The 22,911-nt window shown below is 36.2% G+C and overlaps 1 protein-coding gene across 3 annotated transcripts in view; it reads left to right on the forward strand.

The window, feature by feature from the left end:
- Positions 1–22,911, forward strand: part of Uimc1 (ubiquitin interaction motif containing 1) — a 122,875-nt gene that overhangs the window by 92,314 nt on the left and 7,650 nt on the right. For all 3 annotated transcript variants that reach the window (XM_077797080.1, XM_077797086.1, XM_077797083.1), the window contains one exon: positions 21,412–21,490. In XM_077797080.1, coding sequence (XP_077653206.1) covers positions 21,412–21,490 — 79 coding nt within the window. The remainder of the gene's footprint in view (positions 1–21,411; positions 21,491–22,911) is intronic.

Here is a 22,911-nt window from a genome sequence, read left to right on the forward strand (position 1 = left end):
GTTGCCGAGATTGGTCTCAAACTTGCCTTAGCCTTCTGGGTCACTGAAATTACAGACATGTGCCATCACACTTAGCTTTATTATTATTTTTTATTAAAAGTAAACATCTAAAATAGCAGTGTTCTCTGAAGTTTGCCCTTGCATCTATTGGGATCTGAGTATTTGCCACAAAGGTGGTTTTCAGGTTTTTTCCACTCACTCATCAGTTCTCACCAAGTTACCAGATTGATGCAGCCTGGGACAGCAGTTCCCTTCTTGTGTGAAGACTGTCAAAGTTTTTTTTTCTTGAAGCAGAAGCAGTGCTGATCCTGTAGAAAGATCTAATCTCTGTGAATAGAATGGGCACTGAAACAGAGAAAAGAGTATTGGAATTATGTAGAATTAAAGGGGGATGGGGTGGGCAGCAAGTAGAAGGAATAAAAAATTTGTTGCTATTTATGATGGGAGGAGAAAGCTAAAGAAGTGAGAGGAAGAGGAAGTGGTCTGGTCCAGGCATCAATAGGAACTAGGAGTCCACAATGATATATTTAAAGGAATTGTGACATACTTCCACCTCATTTCCAAAGCTACTGGGAATTTAAAAACATACTTCCCCCCACCCCAGAATATAAAAAGTAAAAGAAATAAAGTCTACTAGTGAGGCCATGAGGCCATCGTATTTATTTTGAAGTATTTCCTTTGTGGAGTGATGTGAGAGGGTTGATGGAGCAAGCACTTTCCTCCCTAATATTGGAATTCTATTACACACATACTGATTGAATATTCCTTTTTTTTTTTTTTTAAGAGGTGCTGGGGATTGAACCCAGGGTCTTGTGCATGCTAGGCAAGCACTGTACCAACTGAGCCATATCCCAACCCTGGGTATTCCTATTTTAAAGCACCAAAATCTTAAATGCACCATTTTGAGCACCAGCATGATGGTACAAGTGGAAAATGGAAAATTCCACACCTGGTGTCATGTGTCCACTGACTGATCACAACCCAATTGCAGGCCCACTAAAAATATTATATAAAATGACTTCAGGGGGCTGGCGTTATGGCTCAGTGATAGAACGCTCGCCCGGATTTGATCCTCAGCACCACCTAAAAAAAATAAAGGCATTGTTTTGTGTCCATCTACACCTAAAAAATAAATATTAAAAAAAATGACTTCAGGCTATGTGTATAAGGTGTATATGAAACTTAAATGAATTTCATGTTTACACTTGAGTCCTTCCCTCAAGACACCTCATTATGTGTATGGATATATTTCAAAGACTGAAAAAATCTGGAATCTGAAAAACTTTTGATCCCAAGCATTTTGGAAAAGAGATATTCAACTTGTCTGTGTGTGTGTGCATGTGTGTGTGCATGTGTGTGCGCACACGTGTACATGCACTCACATACTGTTTTTACATTTATCCCCACCCCTAGTATTATAAGTATTTATCTGACATCTCATGCTGTTAGAAATTTATTAGATTTACAAGGTTGTTTTTAAATTCAACAAATTGTCTAAACATACTTAATTTTTTGTCTTCATTGGGGAAATATTTTTTGACAGAGAAAACCACAATGACAGGAGCAACTTATATAACAAAATGGAAAGGCATTTAGAACAAAATCTGGGAACTCAATTATTTCCACCATAAAGTATATTCCTCTTTAGCAGGTTTTACCCCAGACCTATTTGGTGATTTCTGGAGAGGCCATCCTCTTATTCACATAACCATGCTATTGGACATAGAAATACATCATAACTCTTAGATACAGAATGACCTCTTAGACTAGTACCTCCAATCCAGACTACATTACATTGCATGTAATGCTCTTTTCTTGAATTAATAATGCAGAAGTGAGTCCCCACTCCTCATCATGGTCTCAGTTGTCTTCTAACAACTTTCTGTGGAATATTTCCTCTTGTTAGCTCCACTGGTGCATTAATAAAATTTGATGTGGCATGTGAAATGGTAGCCTGACTGCCATGTTTGCTCAAGTTCTTGGTGTCTTTGCTCTTCCCATCTTCTTCCTTTTAACATTGGCCTCCTTTGTTTCAGTTATCCCTGTTCATTGTGCCTTGATGTTGAAGAGCCAGGCCTCAGGATTTCTTTTAGCAGTTTCTCTGCCGGATATGCTTATTCCTTCCTTGAAAAATAAAATAGCTCTTTTTAACACCCGAGTTAATACCCAAAGCATTACGTGTTAAAAGAATATTAACAGCTGAAAACCATTTTAGAGAAATTCTCTCACTTCAGAATCTAGTCACACTTTTTAATTCAGGCATCTAAGAGCATTTTAAGAAAGAGAAAAGTTCAAGGAATTAATACTAGTTCAGTGATCTTTATAGAATTATCTGAGAGCCACATAATAATACATATTCTCATTACCTCAGAGTATATGTATTATTATCTCCATTTTATTATTGATGAAAGTGGCACCAGGTTTAGGCTGGTATCAGCAGAGCCAGGGGCCAAGCCCAGGTTGCCTGACTCCAAAGCTAGCATTCTTCATTATTGTTCATTGCTCTCCCTTGCAGGTGTAGAGGTGGGACACAAAGATTCAATGAACTTTTGGTGGTAGCTGTGAAGGTTGAGCATGCAGACTGATTTGTTACTGAGGAGTTTTCTGAGGGTCTGATAAAAAGGAAATGCTTGATATTATTTTTTCCATTAAGTAAAAGGATTTAATTTGGTAATTGACCAGCAATAGCTATCACTTAGGAGCACCTACTGTATACCAGGAACTGTTTTAATCTTCCCCACAGTCTTTTGAAACAGATATTTCAGCTTTTTAGACAAAGAAATGGATACTTGACAGGGAAATAATTTTCCTGAGGTCACATACCTAAAAAGTAGAAAGATCCAGGAATGTTCAGATTTTTTTAAAAAAAGCAAGTTTCAGAATATTAAATGCAATATGATAGTCAATATATTGTTTAAAAATTTGCTGTTTGCTGTGGTGCATGCCTGTAAACCCACTACTTCAGAGTCTGAAGCAAGAGTATTCCAAGGTTAGGCCAACCAGGGCAATTTAAGGAAGAAGTCCCTATCTCAAAATAAAAAATAAAAAGGGTGGAGCTGTAGCTTAGTGGTTCCATCTCCAGTACTGGAGGCAGGAACGAATTACACAAATTGCATTTGTATAAAAACAAAGGATAAACATTTTGTGAATAAAGGCTACCTTTTGAGGGTGGGATAGAGGCCGAAGGTTGGGATCAAGAAGAAACAGTTTAACTATTCTCACAATCAGTATATGAGCATTCTAGTTATTTGATATCTTTGCCAACATTTGGTATTCTCTCAATTTCGACGCCCCTACATTGAGTGGTATTAATTTGCATTCCCTTAATCACCAATGATATTGAACACTCTTTTCATGATTATTGACTTATTTATATCTTTTATGAAGTATTTGTTCAAATGTTTTATCTCTTTAAATTGTATTGACTTTTATTATTGAGACATGAGGGTTTTTTTAATATTTATTTTTTAGTAATACCTTTATTTTATTTATTTATTTATTTTTATGTGGTGCTGAGGATCGAACCCAGGGCCTCGCATGTGCTAGGAAACACTCTACTGTTGAGCCACAACCCCAGCCCAGAGATAGGATTTCTTTATATGTCCTGAGCAACAGTTATTGTCAAATATATATTGTATAGATATTTTCTTCTTGTCTGTGTCTTGCCTATTAATTTTTCTAATCCTGTCTTCATGAGCAGAAGTTCTAAGATGGTTTAATATACTGATTTTGTTCTCTTTTGGTTTTGTTTTGTTAGGTGTTTTTTTAATATTTATTTTTTAGTTGTAGATGGACACAATATCTTTATTTTTTTATGTGGTGCTGGGGACTGAACCCAGTGCCTCACACATGCTAGGCAAGTGCTCTACCACTGAGCTACAGTCCCAGCCCTGTTTTTAGGTTTATGATGCATTTTGAATTGATTTTTGAGTGTGGTTTAAGGTAGGGGGTTGAGGTTTATTTCTTCTATATGGATATCTTGGTTATTCCAATTCAGTTCATTGAAAAGATTTCCCTCTGTCATTGGAATCCCTTTCTCATTTGTTGAAAATCAAGGAGTTCATTTCCAGGTTTTTTTTATCATATCTAATCTATCTATTGGTTTATCCTTCTGCCATACTTCTGTTATCTTGATTACAGTAGCTTCTTGGTAAGAAACCAGATAGCATAAGCTCTCTGTTCTTTTTCAGAATTGCAGTGGATATACTAGTCTTTTGTATTTTCATGTAAATTTTAGAGCCAATTCTTTAAAGTGTAGTATTTAAAAATCCCAGGAAACAATGTTATAGTTTTTGCTTTAAAAGTCCTATGTAGGCAACTGGGGTTGTGGCTCACAGGTAGAGTACTCGCCTGCATACATGTGGCACTGAGTTCGATCCTCAGCACAACATAAATATAAAATAAAGATATTGTGTCCATCTATAACTTAAAAAAAAAAAGTCCTATGTCGTTGCTAGTAGCTCAGTGGTTGAGCGCTTGCCTCGAATGCATGAGACACTGGATTCCATCCTCAACACCACATAAAAAAAAATAAATAAAATAACGATATTGTGTTCATCTACAACTATAAAAATTCAAAAAGTAAAAGTCCTGTGTATTTTAAAGAAATCAGAAGGAAAATAGTCTTTTGTATTTTCAGGATACTATCAGTTTGCATTAATGGGGTCGTTAAATTTAATTCCCTCGTTACAGTGGCCTTCACTGGATTTTCTTCGTGAAAGTATTTTTTCTTTTTGAAATCTCTGGGTTAATATTTTGAGGCTTTATGAACATTCTATTCTAAAACATGGTTTTAATATCCATTGGTGATTCTTAAATTATTATCATGGTGGAAAGTGATAATTTTTGTGGTTCTGCCATTTCTTCTGCATTGATTAGCTGATATTCTTCTGACGAACTTTCTCTTCTTCCTAGCTTAGTATTTCTTTTTAATGTAGTATGGGGTCATGAATTCATTTTTTTAATTTAATACAATTCTTTTGGGGGGGGCGGGGTACTGGGGATTGAACTCAGAGTTACTCAACCACTGAGCCACATCCCCAGCCCTTTTTTTGTATTTTATTTAGAGGCAGAGTCTCACTGAGTTGCCTAGTGCCTAGCCATTGCTGAGACTGGCTTTGAACTTGAGATCCTCCTGCCCCAGCCTCCTGAGTTGCTGAGATTATAGGCATGTGCCACCATGCCTGCCTAATTTTTTCTTTTTAAAAATAGTAAATATTTATTATGGCATGTTTTAGGGAAAATTTAGTTGGAATAAAAATTCACTCATGGGGCTGGGGATGTGGCTCAAGCGGTAGCGCGCTCGTCTGGAGTGCATGCGGCCCGGGTTCGATCCTCAGCACCACATACAAACAACGATGTTGTGTCCGCCAATAACTAAAAAATAAATATTAAAAAAAAATTCTCTCTCTCTCTCTCCCTCTCTCTCCCTCTCTCTCCCTCTCCCTCTCTCCCTCTATCACTCTCTCTTTAAAAAAAAAAAATTCACTCATGATCTAACCTTATACAAGTAACTATTACAGTTCAGTGTGTGTGTTAAGGTGCTATTCCAAAATCCAAATAAAACTCTGGGTCTTTTTGAAGAAAAGACAAAAGATTTATTCTGGCCAGGGCCAAGGGAGCAGAAAGCAGACAGTTCTGCAGCCCAAGACAAAGGGTGCAGGTGAAGAATCAAACTTTAAGAACAACAAAAACAACCAAAAAACAAAGGAGGGTATAGGTAAGGCAAGTACAATTATAAGTCATAAAAAAGTGGAAAGTACCAAGTAACAGAACATTCTAAGAATTCACACTTCTTGTATATACTCAAAACAGCTTATATAAGTATATACTTAAAGACATTGTAGTAAGGGTGCAAGTGAGTGAGGGTGTCAGCTTCTCTGCGAGTGGTCTTATGAGATAAGGGGGGCAGCAATTTTCTACAGGGTGAGATGTCTGAGCAGAATAGAGTCAGTCTGACTTAACTTTCAAATCATCCCATAATATGTGAATCCCTTTCTTACTTTTTGTTTTTCATAGTTAGATTTTAACAATTAATAGATAGTATTTTGAACTGATCTTTTTAACAGTGTAATGAATCCCTATGAGCCATCTCCAACTTCAACAGTTAGCATCATATGTGCAATCTCTTTTCATGTACACTCTCATCTCTCACCCCTAACCCAACTATATTATTTTGAAGCTGTTTTCAAGCACATCATTTCCTCTATAAACATTTCAGTATGCCTTTTAAAAAGCTAAGGATTATTTAAAAAATACAACCAGGGTTGTATTTTGTCATTATAATACTAGTACCATTGTCACACCAGTCAGGATCCTCCCTTCCCTAATAAGCTCATAATTTCTTTTAATGGTTGGTTCAAATCAGGATGCAAACAAGGTTCACATATTACATTTGGTTGATGTCTCTCATTAGTATCTTTCCTCACTTATTACCACCCCCACCTTGTCCTTTATGCTTTATTTGTTAAAGGTACTGCCTTTTTGCTCTTTAGAAATATTTTCCTATATTTTGTTGGTTGTATCCCTGTTCTACCTTTAACGTGTTTGTCTGTTTTAGACACTGTTTTTTGGAAACTACCAATTAAATTTGAGGCTTGATTAGATTCATTTTAATTTTGTTCTTTTTGACAAGAGAGCTTCATAGGTGTATTTTTTTTGTTTGTTACCTCTTCATATAGTATTAGATTGAGAGGCATGACCTGTCTAGTTACCTTTCTTTATATGATTTTAAGATTGATCAATGAGGTCAGCCAAATCCATCCACTAGAAAGCTCCATACCAGCTTTGCTCATTGCTGAAATTTATTATTTAATTGGGATTCTGCAATTATGTGAAAATATTTTTTCTTTTTAAATTTAAGAATGCTTTAAATTAGGGCTGGGGCTGTAGCTCAGTGGCAGAGCACTTGCCTAGCATGTGTGAAGCACTGGGTTTGATCCTTAGAACCACATAAAAAACTAAACAAATAAAGGCATGCTGTTCATCTACAACTACAAATTTTTTTAAAAAAAGAATGCTTTAAGTTAAAAAATAATTAAAATATTAAAGTGGTACATGTTCATTGAAAAATATGGCAATATAATTGGAAAAATGAAGGTAAAAATAATCACACTAAAACCCAGCCTCTCTTCCCCAAAATTAATATTTTGATATATTCTTTTTCAATATATATTTTGTATTTTTACAATTATTTAATTCTGCTTTTGAACATTAGGTTGTTTAAGTTTTTCATTGTTATAAATAATGCTTTGACAAAACATCTTTGTCTTTAGTCTCATCTAAATTTGGGTGATTGCCTCATAGTAGATTCCTAACAATAATTCATGGGTCAGAAGATATGAATCATTTAAAAAATTTAGATATATATTGTCAAATACCCTAAGTAAACTTCCAGCTCTTAAAGAAAAATATTGAGCTATAAATATAACATTTATAAATATTTATACATATAAATATGATACATATATGACTGTAGACTTTTACTTTTGTAACCTTAATAGGGTGTTGTGCTTCAAGGATTTTTCTTGGTATGGACTCTTCTGTTTTTCTTTGATATGAAAGCATCACTAAGAATATTTTTTTATGGATACTTTATTCTTTATGCAGAAAGATGTTTAGCAAACTGTGCTAACTCTTCAGTTGCAGGGGCTAAATATAGCATTACTGTACCTTAAGGTCAAGAACTCAACAATCAAGTGTCAACATACCTTATATACAATTAGAGATATGATAAATTGTGGTATAAAGGTATATTAAGAATTGTAATGAGAGAGCTCATGTATAATGGCATAATTTGGAGTGAACATACTTTACAGAGTTATGAAAAATGGTGTTGTGAATAGATAATTATGATTGTAATGCATTCCACTATTGTCATGAATGTAAGAAATTAAAAAAAAAATTTGTTTTTTTTTTTTTTTAAAAAAAGCAAACACATCTCTAAATTTGAAAGGAAATTGCTAGCTACAACTTGTGTTAGGTATAAGAGGCCATATGTGGCTTTTCTGCAGGAAAGAATGATGTTTGGCAGTCTTAACAGACTTCAAATAATATTCCAGGGCATTTATTTACAGGCTTGAGGCCTCTGAGCCTTTATTTGCACATCTATAAAATGGACATTGTGATGCCTACTTTTTAAGGGTTGTTGTAAGAATTTAGGTTTAGGAAGTATCAATGTAATCATATAGAAAGTTTTTTTTTTTTAACTTAGAAGCTATCTCTAGTAGAATAAGATTATTGAGTCTGGTACCTGAGAGAATAAGAATTCATTTATTGATTGGAATGAGGCACACTTAGGTTATGCTTTGAATTGGACTCTGGAGGTATTTTCAGCTAAGTTATAAAAATATTCTGTTGCTCTTAATAAGAAAAAATACTACACCAAAATTCTGAATAAAACACTACCTTGTTAGATTGATTCATTAAGTATACATTTATATAAAGTGCCAATTTAATGCCAAGAACTGAATACTGAAGTAATTAAAGAGAGAGGATGCTGGGGGACATAAATAGGTAAAGTAGTAATTAGTAGGTTGTATGAGAGGTACTGTGGTAGATATGCACATAGGCAAAGTATATGGGTATAGATGCAGGTAGGTTAATAGTTTTTTACTCTAATTTGTTATGTATGACACAGAATGCATTATAGTTCATATTACACATATAGAGCACAATTTTCATGTCTGGTTGTATACAAAGTATATTCACACCATTTGTGTACTTCATACATGTACTTAGGGTAATGATGCCCATCTCATTCTACTGTCTTTCCTACCCCTATTCCCCCTCCCCTCCCCTCCTTCCCCTTTGCTTTTTCTAGCATTTTTCTAATCCACCCATTCAGCATTCTTATATCAGAGAAAACATTCAGCATTTGGTTTCTTGGGATTGGCTAACTTCATGTGGCATTATATTCTCCAGTTCTATCAATTTACCTGCAAATACCATGATTTTATTCTCTTTTAATGCTGAATAGTATTCAATTGTGTATATATATCACATTTTTTGTTATCCATTCATCAACTGAAGGGCATCTAGGTTGATTCTACAGTTTAGCTATTGTGAATTGTGCTGCTAAAAACATTGATGTGGCTGTGTCCCTGTAGTATGCTGCTTTTAAGCCCTTTGGGTAGACCGAGGAGTGGGATAGCTGGGTCAAATGGTGGTTCCATTCCCAGGTTTCTAAGGATCTCCATACTGCTTTCCATATTGGCTGTACCAATTCACAGTCCCACCAGCAATGTATGAGTGTGCCTTTCCACCCACATCTTTGCCAACACTTATTGTTGTTTGTATTCCTAATAGCTGCCATTCTGACTGGAGTGAGATGAAATCTTAGAGCAGTTTTTTTTAAAAATATTTTTTAGGGGGCTGGGGTTGTGGCTCAATGGTAAGAGCACTTGCCTAGCATGTGTGAGGCCCTGGGTTCGATTCTCAACACCACATACAAATAAATGAATAAAATAAAGGTCCATAACATCTAAAAAGTATTTTAAAATATTTTTAGTTGTAGTTGGATACAATACTTTCATTTTATTTATTTATTGTTATGTGGTGCTGAGGATTGAACCCAGGGCCTCACATGTGCTAGGCAAGCGCTCGATACTGCTGAGCCACAATCCCAGCTCAAATCTTGAAGTAGTTTTGATTTGCATTTCTCTAATTGCTAGAGATGTTGACATTTTTTCATATATTTGTTGATTGTATATCATCTTCTGAGAAGTGTCTGTTCAGTTCCTTGGCCCATTTATTGATTGGGTTATTTGTGTTTTTGGTGTTAAAACTTTGAGTTCTTTATATATTCTAGAGATTAGTGCTTTATCTGATGTGCATGTGGTAAAAATTTGCTTCCAAAATGTAGGTTCTCTTTTCACCTCACTGATTGCTTCTTTTGCTGAGAAGAAACTTTCATTTGAATCCATCCTATTTATTGATTCTTGATTTTAGTTCTTGCACTATAGGAGTCTTATTAAGGAAGTTGGGTCCTAATCCAACATGATGGAGATTTGGTCCTACTTTTTCTTCTGTTAGGCACAGTGTCTCTGGTTTAATTTCTAGGTCCTTGATCCACTTTTGAGTTTTGTGCATGGTGAGAGAGAGGAGTTTAATTTTATTTTGTTGCATATGGATTTCCAGTTTTCCCAGCACCATTTGTTGAAGAGGCTGTCTTTTCTCCAATGTATGTTCTTGGCGCCTTTGTCTAATAAAAGATAACTGTAGGGCTGGGGCTGTTGCTCAGCGGCAGAGCGCTTGCCTAGCAAGTGTGAGGCACTGGGCTCAATCCTCAGCACCATGTAAAAATAAACAAATAAAATAAAGGCATTCTATCCATTTACAACTACAAAAAAAAAAAAAAGATAACTGTAGTTATGTGGGTTTGTCTCTGTGTCCTCTATTCTGTACCATTAGTCTACAAGTCTATTTTGGTGCTAATACAATGCTGTTTTTGTTACTGTTGCTCTGTAGTATAGTTTACAGTCTGGTATACAGATGCCACCTACTTCACCCTTCTTGCTAAGGATTGCTTTAGCTATTCTGGATCTCTTATTTTTCTAGATCAATTTCATGACTTCTTTTTCTATTTCTATGAGGAATGTCATTGGGATTTTAATTGGAATTGCATTAAATCTATATAATGCTTTCAGTAGTATAATAATTTTGACAATATTTATTCTACCTATCCAAGAACAAGGTAGATCTTTCCATCTTCTAAGGTCTTCTTTAATTTCTTTCTTTAGCGTTTCGTAGTTTTTGTTGTAGAGGTCTTTTACCTCTTTCACTGTTGATTCCCAGGTTTTTGTTTTTGAGGCTATTATAAATGGGGTAGTTTTCTTCATTTCCCTTTCAGAGGATTTGTAACTGATTTGTCACTGTCTCCATTTAGAATGATGTTGGCCTGGGTTTTAGCATAGACAGCTTTTACAATGTTGAGTTATGTTCCTGTTCCCTAGTTTTTCTAGTGTTTTGAACATGAAGGGGTGCTGTATTTTGTCCAGTGCTTTTTCTGCATCTATTGAGACGATCATGATTCTTTAAGTCTATTGATGTGATGAATTACATTTATTGATTTCCATATGTTGAACCAACCTTGCATCCCTGGGGTGAACCTCACTTGATCTTGGGGCACTATCTTTTTGATATGTTTCTGTATTCGATTTGCCAGAATTTTATTGAGAATTTTTGCATCTATGTTCATTAGAGATATTGGTCTGAAGTTTTCTTTCTTTGATGTTTCTTTGCCTGGTTTTGCAATCAGGGTGATACTGGCCTCATAGAACATGAGTTTGGAAGTGCTTACTCTTTTTCTACTTCACAAAATAACTTGAGGAGTATTGGTATTAGTTCTTCGTTAAAGGTCTTATAGAACTCAGTTGTGTATCCATCCTATCATGGGCTTTTCTTGATAGTCTTCTGATGGCATCTTCTGTTTCATCGCTTGAAATTTATCTGTTTAAATTGTATATATCATCCTCATTCAATTTAGGTAAATCATATGACTCTAGAAATTTTTTGATGCCTTCGATATTTTCTATTTTATCGGAGTACAAGTTTTAAACATAATTTATAATTATCTTCTGTATTTCTGTAGTGTCTATTGTGATATTTCTTTTTCTATCATGTATGTTAGTAATTTGAGTTTTCTCTCTCCTTCTCTCTGTTAGAATGGCTAAGGGTTTGTCAATTTTATTTATTTTTTCAAAGAATCAACTTTTTGTTTTGTCAATTTTTTTGTTTCTTTTAATTTCATTGATTTCAGCTCTGACTTTAATTATTTCCTATCTTCTACTGATTTTGGTGTTGGTTTGTACTTCTTTTTCGAGGGCTTTTAGATGTAATGTTAGGGCATTTATTTTTTGACTTTTTCTTCTTTTAAAGAATGAACTCCATGCAATAAACTTTCCTCTTAGTATTGCCTTCATAGTGTCCCAGAGATTTGGATACGTTGTATCTGTTTTCATTTACCTCTAAGGATTTTTTATTCTCCTCCTTGATGTCTTTTGCAACCCATTGTTCATTCAGTAGCATATTATTTAGTCTCCAGGTGTTGGAGTAGCTTTTACTTTTATCATTGTTTTCTAGTTTCATTCCATTATGATTTGATAGATTGCAGGGTAGTATCTCTACTTTTTTGTATTTGCTAAGAGTTGCTTGGTGGCATAATATATGGTCTGTTTTAGAGAAGGATCTATGTGCTGCTGAGGAGAATGTGTATATGCTCATTAAAGGACGAAATATTCTATATATGAGACTAGAAATCTAACTTTTTCTAAAATTTTATTTATTTTTAAAAAATACACGGCAACAGTGGAATGCATTACAATCCTTATTACACATATAGGGCACATTTTTTCATATCTCTGTATGTAATAATTAAAAATATATGTGAAATAAAGCTGTCAATTTTGTAAAAGAAAGAAAGAAAGAACAGAAAGCTCTGGGAAAAAAAGAAATATTCTATATATGTCAGTTAAGTAAGTTATTGATTGAATTCTATAGTTTCTTTGTTCAGATTTTGTTTGGAAGATCTGTCCAGTGGTGAAAGAAGTGTGTTAAAGTCACCCAGAATTATTGTGTTGTGGTCTATTTGACTCTTGAACTGGAGAAGAGTTTGTTTGATGAACGTAGATGCTCTGTGTTGGGGGCATATATATTTATAATTGTTATATCTTGTTGGTGTATGGGTCCCTTAAGCAGTATGTATCCCTTTAGCTTGAAGTCTATTTTATTTGATATGAGGATGGAAACCCCTGCTTGCTTCTGTAGTTGATGTGAGTGGTATAATTTTTTCTAACCTTTCACCTTCAGTCTGTGGATGTCTTTTCCTATGAGATGAGTCTCTTAGAGGCAGTATATTGTTGGGTCTTTTTTTTTTTTTAATCCAATCTGCTAGTCTATGTCTTTTTTTAATATTTATTTTTTAGGTGTAGATGGATACAACACAAGGCCTTTATTTTTATGTGGTGCTGAGGATCGAACCCAGGTCTCGCCTGTGCTAGGCGAGTGCTCTACTGCTGAGCCACAACCCCAGCCCTAGTCTGTTGTCTTTAGATTGGTGAGTTTAGGCCATTAACATTCAGAGTTATTATTGAGACATGATTTGTATTCCCAGCCACTTTTGCTCTTTTTTGTGTGTGTATTTAACTTGACTTGGATTTCTCCTTTGATTAGTTTTTCCCTTAGTGTAATACCTCCCTGTGCTGATTTTCATCATTGTTTTTTATTTCCTCTTCATGCTGAGGATGTTTTGTAGTGTGAGCTTTCTAGTTTTAAATTCTTTTAACTTTTGTTTATCATTGGAGGTTTTTATTTCATCAACAAATCTAAAGCTTAATTTTGCTGGATATAAGATTCTTGGTTGGCATCCATTTTCTTTTCAGAGCTTGATATATATTGTTCCATGATTTCCTGGCTTTGAGGGTCTGAGTTGAAAAATCTGCTGAGACAATTGAATTTGGTCTCTTCCTATATGTGGTCTGATTCCTCTGTCTTGCAACCTTTAAGATTCTATCCTTATTCTGTATGCTAGGCATTTTCATTATAATGTGTGTTGGTGTAGATCTGTTGTAATTTTGTACATTTGGTGTCTTGTAAGCCTCTTGTATTTGATTTTCCAATTCATTCTTCATGCTTGGGAAGTTTTCTGATATCTCATTGAAGAGATTGTGCATTCCTTTGGTTTGAAACTCTGTGACTTCCTCTATCCCAGTAACTCTTAGATTTGGTCTTTTGATGCTGTCTCATAATTCTTGGATGTTCTGTTCATGGTTTCTTACTATCTTTACTGTGTGGTCCACTTTATTTTCCAGATTGTATATTTTGTCTAAATTATCTGATGTTCTGTCTTCCAAGTGATCTCGTCTGTTGGTGATACTTTCTATTGGGTTTTTTGATTTATTGTTTCCTTCATTTCAAGGATTTCTGATTATTTTTTTTTCAGTCTATCTCTTTCTTGAAGTAATCTGTTGCTACCTATAGGCTCTCTTATCTCTTTGTTGGAGTGATCAATTTTTGCCTGTATTTGCTCATTTAAGTCATTCTTTAATTCACAGATCATTTTAATTATGAACATTCTGAACTCCTTCTCTGACATTTCATCAACTTTGCTGTCCATGGGTTTTGTTATTGTAGTATCCTAGTTTGTTTGGGGCACTTTTTCCTTTGTTTTTTCATGTTATCTATGTGTCTCCCTTTCTTGCAGCGTGGATCTGAGATATTATAGTTTCTACCCTATAATCTTGTAGCATCCATGCAGATTATCTGTACCTCACCTTGATGTTGGGCTTCCAGACCCTGCAGGTATCCCTCGTGGTATGCTACTACAATTAAAGGGGGTGGCAGCAATAGTGGAGGTATCTCGAGATAGCAGTGGATGAAATGCCTTTCAGAGATGGGACTGAAAGGGTGCTTAAAACTGTCTTTGGGATGCCTGCTCCAAAATACAGCTGCTTCTAGGCCCTGTCTGTTGTTGAAAGGTAGAGGCTACTGCATGGGGAAGGCTATAGCGATATCTGCAGTGTCCCAAGATGGAAGTGGGTTAGGCCTGGGCTTGTGTGTGTGAGGGGGGCACTCAGACCTTCCCTGGGCTTGGGTCCAGCACAGGTCAGTGTAGGCAGATCTGGGCTGGGCCTGCACTCCGACAGGGGTCTGCTGGTGGCAGGATGGACCTGCCTACCCTGGGCCTGGGTAGACCCACCTGCATGGTCAAGTTAATAGTTTTGGTGGTAGAATGATGTGAAAATTCTCACAAGTCCTTTTTGTCATCAAAAAAATGTCATAGGGATTGGTTTAATATTAGTTAAGGTAGGACAAAGGACAAACATGTCATCATCTAAATAGATGCAGAAAAGGTATTTGGCAAAATTCAACACATTTTCATGATAAAAACTACTCAACAAACTAGAAACAGACAAGAACTTCTTAACTTTATAGAGGGCATCTATGAAAAACCCACAGCTAACACCATACTTAATTGTGAAAGACTAAAAGCTTTCCCTAAGATCAGGAACAAGACAAAAATGTCCTCTCTTGCCACTTGTGTTCTTCATGGCACTGGAGATTCTAGCCAGGACAATTAGGAAAGAAATGAAATGTAAGTCACTCAGATTTTGGGGGAGGAGCAGGGGATACTGGGGATTGAACTCAGGGACACTCAACCAATGAGCCACATCCCCAGCCCTTTTTTGTATTTTATTTAGAGACAGGATCTCACTGAGTTACTTAGCTCCTTGCTTTTGCTGAGGCTGGCTTTGAACTCTTGATCCTCCTGCCTCAATCTCCTGAGCCACTGAGATCACAGGTGTTCGCCACTGTAACTGGCTAAAGTCAATCAGATTTGAAAGGAAGAATTAAACTATTCTTTCAGATAACATCTGAAACCATTCAAGGCCTGAGAATTCAGATGATGAAGGCATGCCACAGAAAGCTTGGATTTCTTTGAATTGATTTTTATTATTTTTAGTTATAGATGGACACAATACCTTTATTTTATTTTATTTATTTTTATGTACTGCTGAGGATCAAACCCAGTACCTCACATATGCTAGACATGTGCTCCACCACTGAGCTACAACCCCAGCCCTTAGATTTCTTATAGTGCCCTAGGTAAACAGATTTAAAGCAGACCAAATTAGTGCTGGATATCTCTTAAAGGAGAAGCACTATCTACTAGGACTTTCTGCAGTGCTAGAAATTCTCTATATCTTGAGGTGTCAAATATGGTAGCCACATGTGGCTATTGAGCATTTGAAATGTAGCTCATGGGACTAAGGAGTTCAATTCTAAATTATACTTAATTCTAATTAATATTTAAACTTAAGTAGCCACTAGTCTCAAAGTGGTTGATAATTAATTCTTTCCTATTGGGACTAGTCTCTTAGCGCCTGTGTTGTAGAGAGGCAGGTAGCCTTGAGGAAAGCACCATGGTGCCCCTTCTGTCCTACAGCCTCTGTGCTAGGCAGAGGAAGGTGGTCTTTTGTTTTTTTTTCTTTTTCTTTTTTTTTTAATATTTAATTTTTAGTTCTCAGCGGACACAACATCTTTGTTGGTATGTGGTGCTGAGGATCGAACCCGGGCCGCACGCATGCCAGGTGAGCGAGCTACCGCTTGAGCCACATCCCCAGCCCGTTTCTTTTTAAATATATATGAAGTAGAGTATATTTTGACATATTATACATACATGGAAATAAGTTAGGTCTCATTCTTATGGTTGTACATGATATGGAGTTTCACTGGTTGTGTATTTATATATGAACATAGGAAAGTTATATCTGATTCATTCTACTCTCTTTCTTAATCCAGTCCCCACCTCTCTTCCCTTTGTCTGATCCCGGGAACTTCTTTTCTTCCCTAGGAAGGGTGGGCTTAGCAAGAATATACACAGCTTTATGGCTTCCCGTGGTTTTGAGGTTAAGGGAGAAAAACTGAGGAGACTTTAATCACTGTCATTCTGCCAGATAGATAGATATTTCTTTCTCTCTGTATATACAATTTCTATTCTCCTCATAGGAGCCATTTCCTTCACTATTTATAGTACTAGGCCATATGTTTTTATTTTTGATGGCTTATCTTCTTTGAATTTTGGGAACAAATGTGCTGATGTTTACATAGTATTGATAATCATTCCATAATGCTTGAGCTGTGTATTTGTCTATTTTGTTTGTATAAATTAGTATGAAAACCGCTTAAGACTAAGACTTAAATGCTAGACAGCTGGTGGATGTTGGTTTTAAGCATTGGCTTAAGTTTCTGGGTAAGGCTAAAATATAAATCTTGAAGAATACGGAAAATTCTATAAACAGATAATAACAAGCAATGTTTGCTTAGGGGTTTCTGTGGTCCAGATACTCTTACAACTTGGAGTATTTGGTATGATCCTTACAAAACACATGAGAGTTTATGCTATTAAAATTTCATTTTTCAAAGCAAGGAAACTTGACATGAAGAGGTTATGGAACTTGCCTAAGACCCCACAACTAGTAGAGGCCCAATTTGGACACCTTTTGAACTCCAAAGCCAGTAGACAGTACTGCTTCTTTGCATCTTTTTTTTAAAATTTTTTTTTTTTTAGGCATTGATGGACTTTTATTTTATTCATATATTTGTATGTGGTGCTGAGAATTGAACCCAGTGCCTCACACATGCTAGGCAAGTGCTCTACCACTGAGCCACAACCCCAGCCCCTGCTTCTTTGCATCTTAACCGTGCCAAGCTACAGTCCTAAATGCAATTCCTTAGGGCATTTCCTGTCCAGTAATAGAAACAGCTGTTAATGGCTATGTATTTATTTATAGGCAGCTCTCTCAGCTTTCGGTGATACCCACCCTCTTCTAACTTGTCCTGTGGTTGTGTTCATACCCCTTTAAAATATTGGCTCTGTCATCTCCCTTCAAGAGGCTCCTTTGAAGGGGCCAGAGTTCCCAAAGGAGAACTGTACCTGTAAGGTCTGGTCAAGTCTACTCTGATCCTAATATTGAATAATAGAATTGCCATATAGTTCCCAGCCATCTGCCAAGTGTCTTCCCTCAAATTCTTTTCTACTATTTATCACTTTTTCTCCTCTTATCTTTTATCCTCTTCTTTCCCAGGAGATGCAGCCTCGTCTTGTAGAAGAATATATGCTTCCTACTAATTAGAATTGTTTTGCATTCCTTGTGCCATTTTTTGTTTTGTTTCTAGTTTTCTGACCCTGATCAGATTATTTGTTATTTCATTATCTATAAAAGAGATAATGATATATGCAAGGCATATATCATATATAATATATGCCTTGCATATATCATTATATATTATTGTTGTAAAGATTAAAAGTTATGTTTATGAAATCCCTAGCACAGAATAGATCCTTGTAAAAGTGAGCTCTTTCTTCCCTAGAATCTGTTGATACAATGTAATTGAGCAAATATTTATTAGCATCTAATCTGTATTAGACTCTGCTGAGGATACTGATCAGATTTATTAACAACACAACAAAAGTCCTCAGAGTCTCTGTATTCAGAAACTGCATGGTATAGAAGAGAGAAGGACATTATTTTTTTAATATTTATTTTTTAGTTATAGGTGGACATAATATCTTGATTTTATTTTTATGTGGTGCTGAGGATCGAACCCGGTGCCTCACACATGGTAGATGAGCACTCTACCTCTGAGCCACAACCCCATCCTGAGAGAAGGACAATATAAATGAATTAGAACAAAAATGTGCTCAGTTAATAGAGGTATATATAAAGTGCTGTAAGCAGTTAATTCTTTTTCCAGGCCTATTTGTGGAGAGATTTCCAAGTTTCTTTTTTTTGTTTGTTCTTAGAAAAATACATGGTAGTCAAGATGAGGGGACAAATAGAAAGAGTAGGAGGAAAAAAAAGGTTCAGTGGGCTGGGATTGTGGCTCAGCGGTAGAGCACTCGCCTAGCACGGGAGGGACCCGGGTTCAATTCTCAGCACCACATAAAAATAAAGGCATTGTGTTGTGTCCCATCTACACCTAAAAAATAAATATTTTTTTTAAAAAAATGTTCAGTAATTGTTGATTGTTGATGCGCCAACCTTTTTTATGGGGAGGGGGTGCTAGCTGCATCCCCAAGCTTCCCTGCCAAACCCCGCCTTTTTTTTTTTTTAAAGCAGGGTCTCACTAAGTTGCTTAAGGCCCACTAGGTTTCTTGAGGCTGGCTCCAAACTTGTGATTCTCCTGCCTCAGCCTCCTGAGTCTCTGGGACTATAGTCATGTGCCACCATGCCTGTCTGAGGTGTCAACCTTTGAGAACTGATTTAGCAAGGCATCTGATGAATCTTTCATGAAGTTGCTTATGTGTGTGATGTTGTTTTACTATGCATACCTCTTTACACCTGTGTTATAATTATTTGAGTGCATGTGCTGTCTCCTTTAGTAAGCTACAAGTTCCTTAAAAGTAAGGACTCTGCCTCAAATTTTCTGTATCTTCCCAAATTACTTGCACATTGATGATTCGCAATAAACATTTTCTTGATTTATCATTTAAAAGAAAGTTGGATTGGGAAAAAGACAGGCTTATCTGATAACGTGCCACAGTCCTTGGATGTATTCTTTTTCCCTAGTGATGGATAAAGATATAGAAATCATGCTTATTGTATATGCAAATGACACAAAGCTGGAAAAGAGAATATGACATCAAATGACAGTCAAAACTGCAGATGATCTCAACATAGCAGACTATTCAGTTGAAAAGAATAGGGACAAACATACAGTACTGTGTTTAAGGGGATAAAAATACTCAGCAACTTCATTAGATATAGAATTAAGAGAACTATGTTGATAACATTTAATTTGAAGATTATTTGGGAGGGTAGGGGGTGGATTTTAATTGCCTTTAAGTTCAGTATACCAGGATTGTCAGTAAAGCCTAACAGTTAAGAGTCTTGACTATATTAGTATAATATGAATCCATATAGAATAGCTCATGGTTCTATTCTTCTTTTTATTGGTCAGGCTGTTGAGTGTTGGAGACAGTTTGAGAATGTCATACATGTAGTGAAAAACTGACAAATTGCAATCTGTCTAGAAGAATATAAGTAGGAAGTTAAAAGCTTTGATGAAGGAGTCAGGTCTGGTTTTACTGATTGTTTACCAGTTGTGAAAGTTTGACAAAGTCAACCATCTCACTTTGTTTCTATACCTTTAAAAAGGGATGAAGACAGCCAGGTGTGGTGGCTCACACCTGTAATTCCAGTGGCTGGGGAGGCTGAGGCAGAAGGATTGCAAGTTCGAGGCCAGCCTCAGCAACTCAGTGAGACCCTGTCTCAAAATAAAAAGGGCTGCAATCTGGAGGGTCATACTAAAAATTAGCACTAATGGAGGCACTCAAAAGAGTCTGGACTCGGGGCTGGGGATGTGGCTCAAGCGGTAGCGCACTTGCCTGGCATGTGTGGGGCGCTGGGTTCGATCCTCAGCCCCACATAAAAATAAAGATGTTGTGTCCACCGAAAACTAAAAAATAAATATTAAAAAAAAAAAGTCTGAAATCTAGGTCTTAATAGGGATTGGCCTAGTGAATGGATGTAGGCTCTCCTTTAAAAGAGGCTACATTTTAATGGGGAAGATAAGCAAGTAAATCCAAGATTATAATACGACTTGTTAGGTTGCATTATAATGCTGACTTATGGAAAAGGTGAATAAATTTATTCATATTCCCCAGTAAATGTAGTTTCCATCAGATTGCTATGTAGCAGTAGAATGAGTTTCCCTAGGAAGAAGTACATTCCCTTACAGTCACGACTAGACCATGTGATTACTTATGAGGGGTGTTTATAGAAAGTGAGTAGTAAGTTGGACTCAAAGGGTAGGCAAACTATGGCCAGCTGTGGGCCAAATCCAGCCAAATACCAGTTATAGTAAATAAAATTTGATTGACACAGCTCCACCCATTTGTTCATGCTTCCTGCTACAATGCAGAGTTGAATAGTTGTGATAGAGACCACATGGCCTGTTGAACCTAAAATATTTACCATCTGGACCCACAGAAGAAGTTTGACCCATGAACGAGATAAATAATTCACAATATAAGTTATTTCATGAACTAGTAACCTTTATAAATTCTTCGTTATAGGGATTTCACATGTTAAAAGAAAGGAAGGCAGGGTTTGAGTGAACTGATCATTGTTTTTCTTGTTGTGGCAAAGAATTAAACTGCAAAACACTTTTTTTTAATTAATTTTTTTTCAAATTTTTGTAGTTGTAGATGAACAGAATGCCTTTATTTTATTTGTTTATTTTTATGTGGTGCTGAGGATCGAACTCAGTGCCTTACACATGCGAGGCAAGTGCTCTGCCACTGAGTTACAGCCCCAGCCCTGCAAAACAATTAAATAATTTCCAAGGTTCCTTAAGGGTCTATGGTTTTATAGACAAAATATTTGTACATCATCTGAGCTAAAACCATCTATACTCATTGGAAGTGGGATGTGGTCCAGGTACACTGGAAAGGACTGGTTGTATTAACTGTTCTAAGGAGCAGTTTCCATGTTTATAAATGAAACATTTTGTAAAGATTGGAGATTATAGTAGGTACTCAGCTGTAGCTGTCATTACTGTATTTCATAGTATACCTCATTGAAGAGTGGTTGGGAATTGTGGCTTGGAAAGTGTAGATCCTTCCCTTGATTGCTTCAAGGTGGTGTAATACACAAAAACCTTTCTTGGAGTGAACTAGATCTCAGGTCCTCATGGGTTTAGCAAATAGTTAGGGGAATGTCTTGTGGCTGGTGGTTTTGGTACATGTTATGGGTGTTATTCTCAGTACTAGAAAGATTGAGGCTTCCCAAATATTGCACTTCTTCCCCCAGACTAGGTTATTAAACTTTGCTTCTTCCTTTATATTTTATTTTTTATACTTAGAGTCTATGCTAGCTAACATTTTTTTTTCCTTTTCTTGTGTGAAAGTGTTGACTCGGAGACAAAGAGAGGCCAAGAACAAGAGTGACAGCAGGACAACTGCACAGGCTTCCCTAGACATTGACAAGTAAGTAGGTGTGCTGCATTCACAGAGCTCTTATTTAACATGCCGTTGCTTGGACCAAATAAAGAGACCAGTTCCTTTCTCTGTATTTCTTTGGCTTGCCAATCACTTCATTGCTTGGATGCTTGGACTTTTTCTTATTTCTATGTTATGTCAATATAAGTCATACCTGCATCCCCTTTCAGTACACTAAAAATGATCCTGCCACCCACTCCACTTCCACATTGCTCTTAGGTTTCTGTTTTCTTTTAATTTGTAAATTGGTATTTGGTGGTTTGGGAAAGCATTGAACATTTTGCTGCGTAATAGTACACAAGTTGAGTTGCAAAAGGTTGGGTAATATAGACTTCCTTGGGTTGTGGGTTGCAGTTTGACTAAAAAAAGTTCATTCTAAGGAATGGATCAGGTATATAGGTGCTGCCTCCTGAAAACAAAGAGGTTATCAACACTACATTACCAGTGAGTCACTAGGCAGAAAATGAGCTTTTCAGGTTCTTTTTTTTTCTTTATTTTTTTTTCCTTGAGAGTTGAACTTTATTAGAGTGATTTAGATAAATAATCATAAAAACTCACTTTGTATGGTGACTTACAAATTATTTGAGTGTATTTTTCTAATCCATAGAATGAACATTTTATCTTCAAGTTTTAGGATTAAAAAAGCAGTGTCTGAGAGAAGAGTGCTTTGTCAAGGTCACATGGCTCCTCAATGGTTAAACTGAATCTTGGGTTCCCACCTTTAGGCCACAAGTGCAGGGTTCTTCTGAGAACACAATGAGTCTTTCATTTCCCTGCACTCATGATTCTGAGAGCCTTGGAGGCAAAGGGAAGGAAAAAAGGGGAAAGACTGCCCATTGTGAATAGACTATTTCTCACTGCATAGCTTGCTTAGGAAATTCTAAAGATGCATTCTTTTTTCTTTATTTTTAAAAACTAATACATAGGGGCTGGGGTTGTGGCTCAGTGGTAGAGTGTTCACCTAGCATGTGTAAGGCACTGGGTTTGATTCTCAGTACCACATAAAAATAAATAGAGGTATTCTGTCGATCTGCAACTAAAAAAAATTTTTTAAGTAATAACACATAAAAATTATACATATTTATACTGTCCCATGTGTTTTGATACATGTATGTACTGTGTAACGTGTAAGTCAAATCAAACATACCTATTTTCTCCAACAGTCACCATTCTTTTACAGTGAAAACATTGAACTAAAAGCAGTATTTTATCCATAGTCACCCTCCTGTGCAAAAGCACACCAGAATTTCCTGTTCCTGTAACTAACTATAACTTAGTTTGACACTGATCAACCTCATCCCATCCCTGCCTCCTGTCCCAGTCTCTGGAAATCATTCTTCTGCTCTCAACATCTATGAGATCAGTGTTTTTATATTCCACATATGAGTGAGATCATGTACTACTTGTCT

This window comes from Urocitellus parryii, chromosome 1 (assembly GCF_045843805.1).
Source record: "Urocitellus parryii isolate mUroPar1 chromosome 1, mUroPar1.hap1, whole genome shotgun sequence".
Classification (NCBI taxonomy): Eukaryota; Metazoa; Chordata; class Mammalia; order Rodentia; family Sciuridae; genus Urocitellus; species Urocitellus parryii.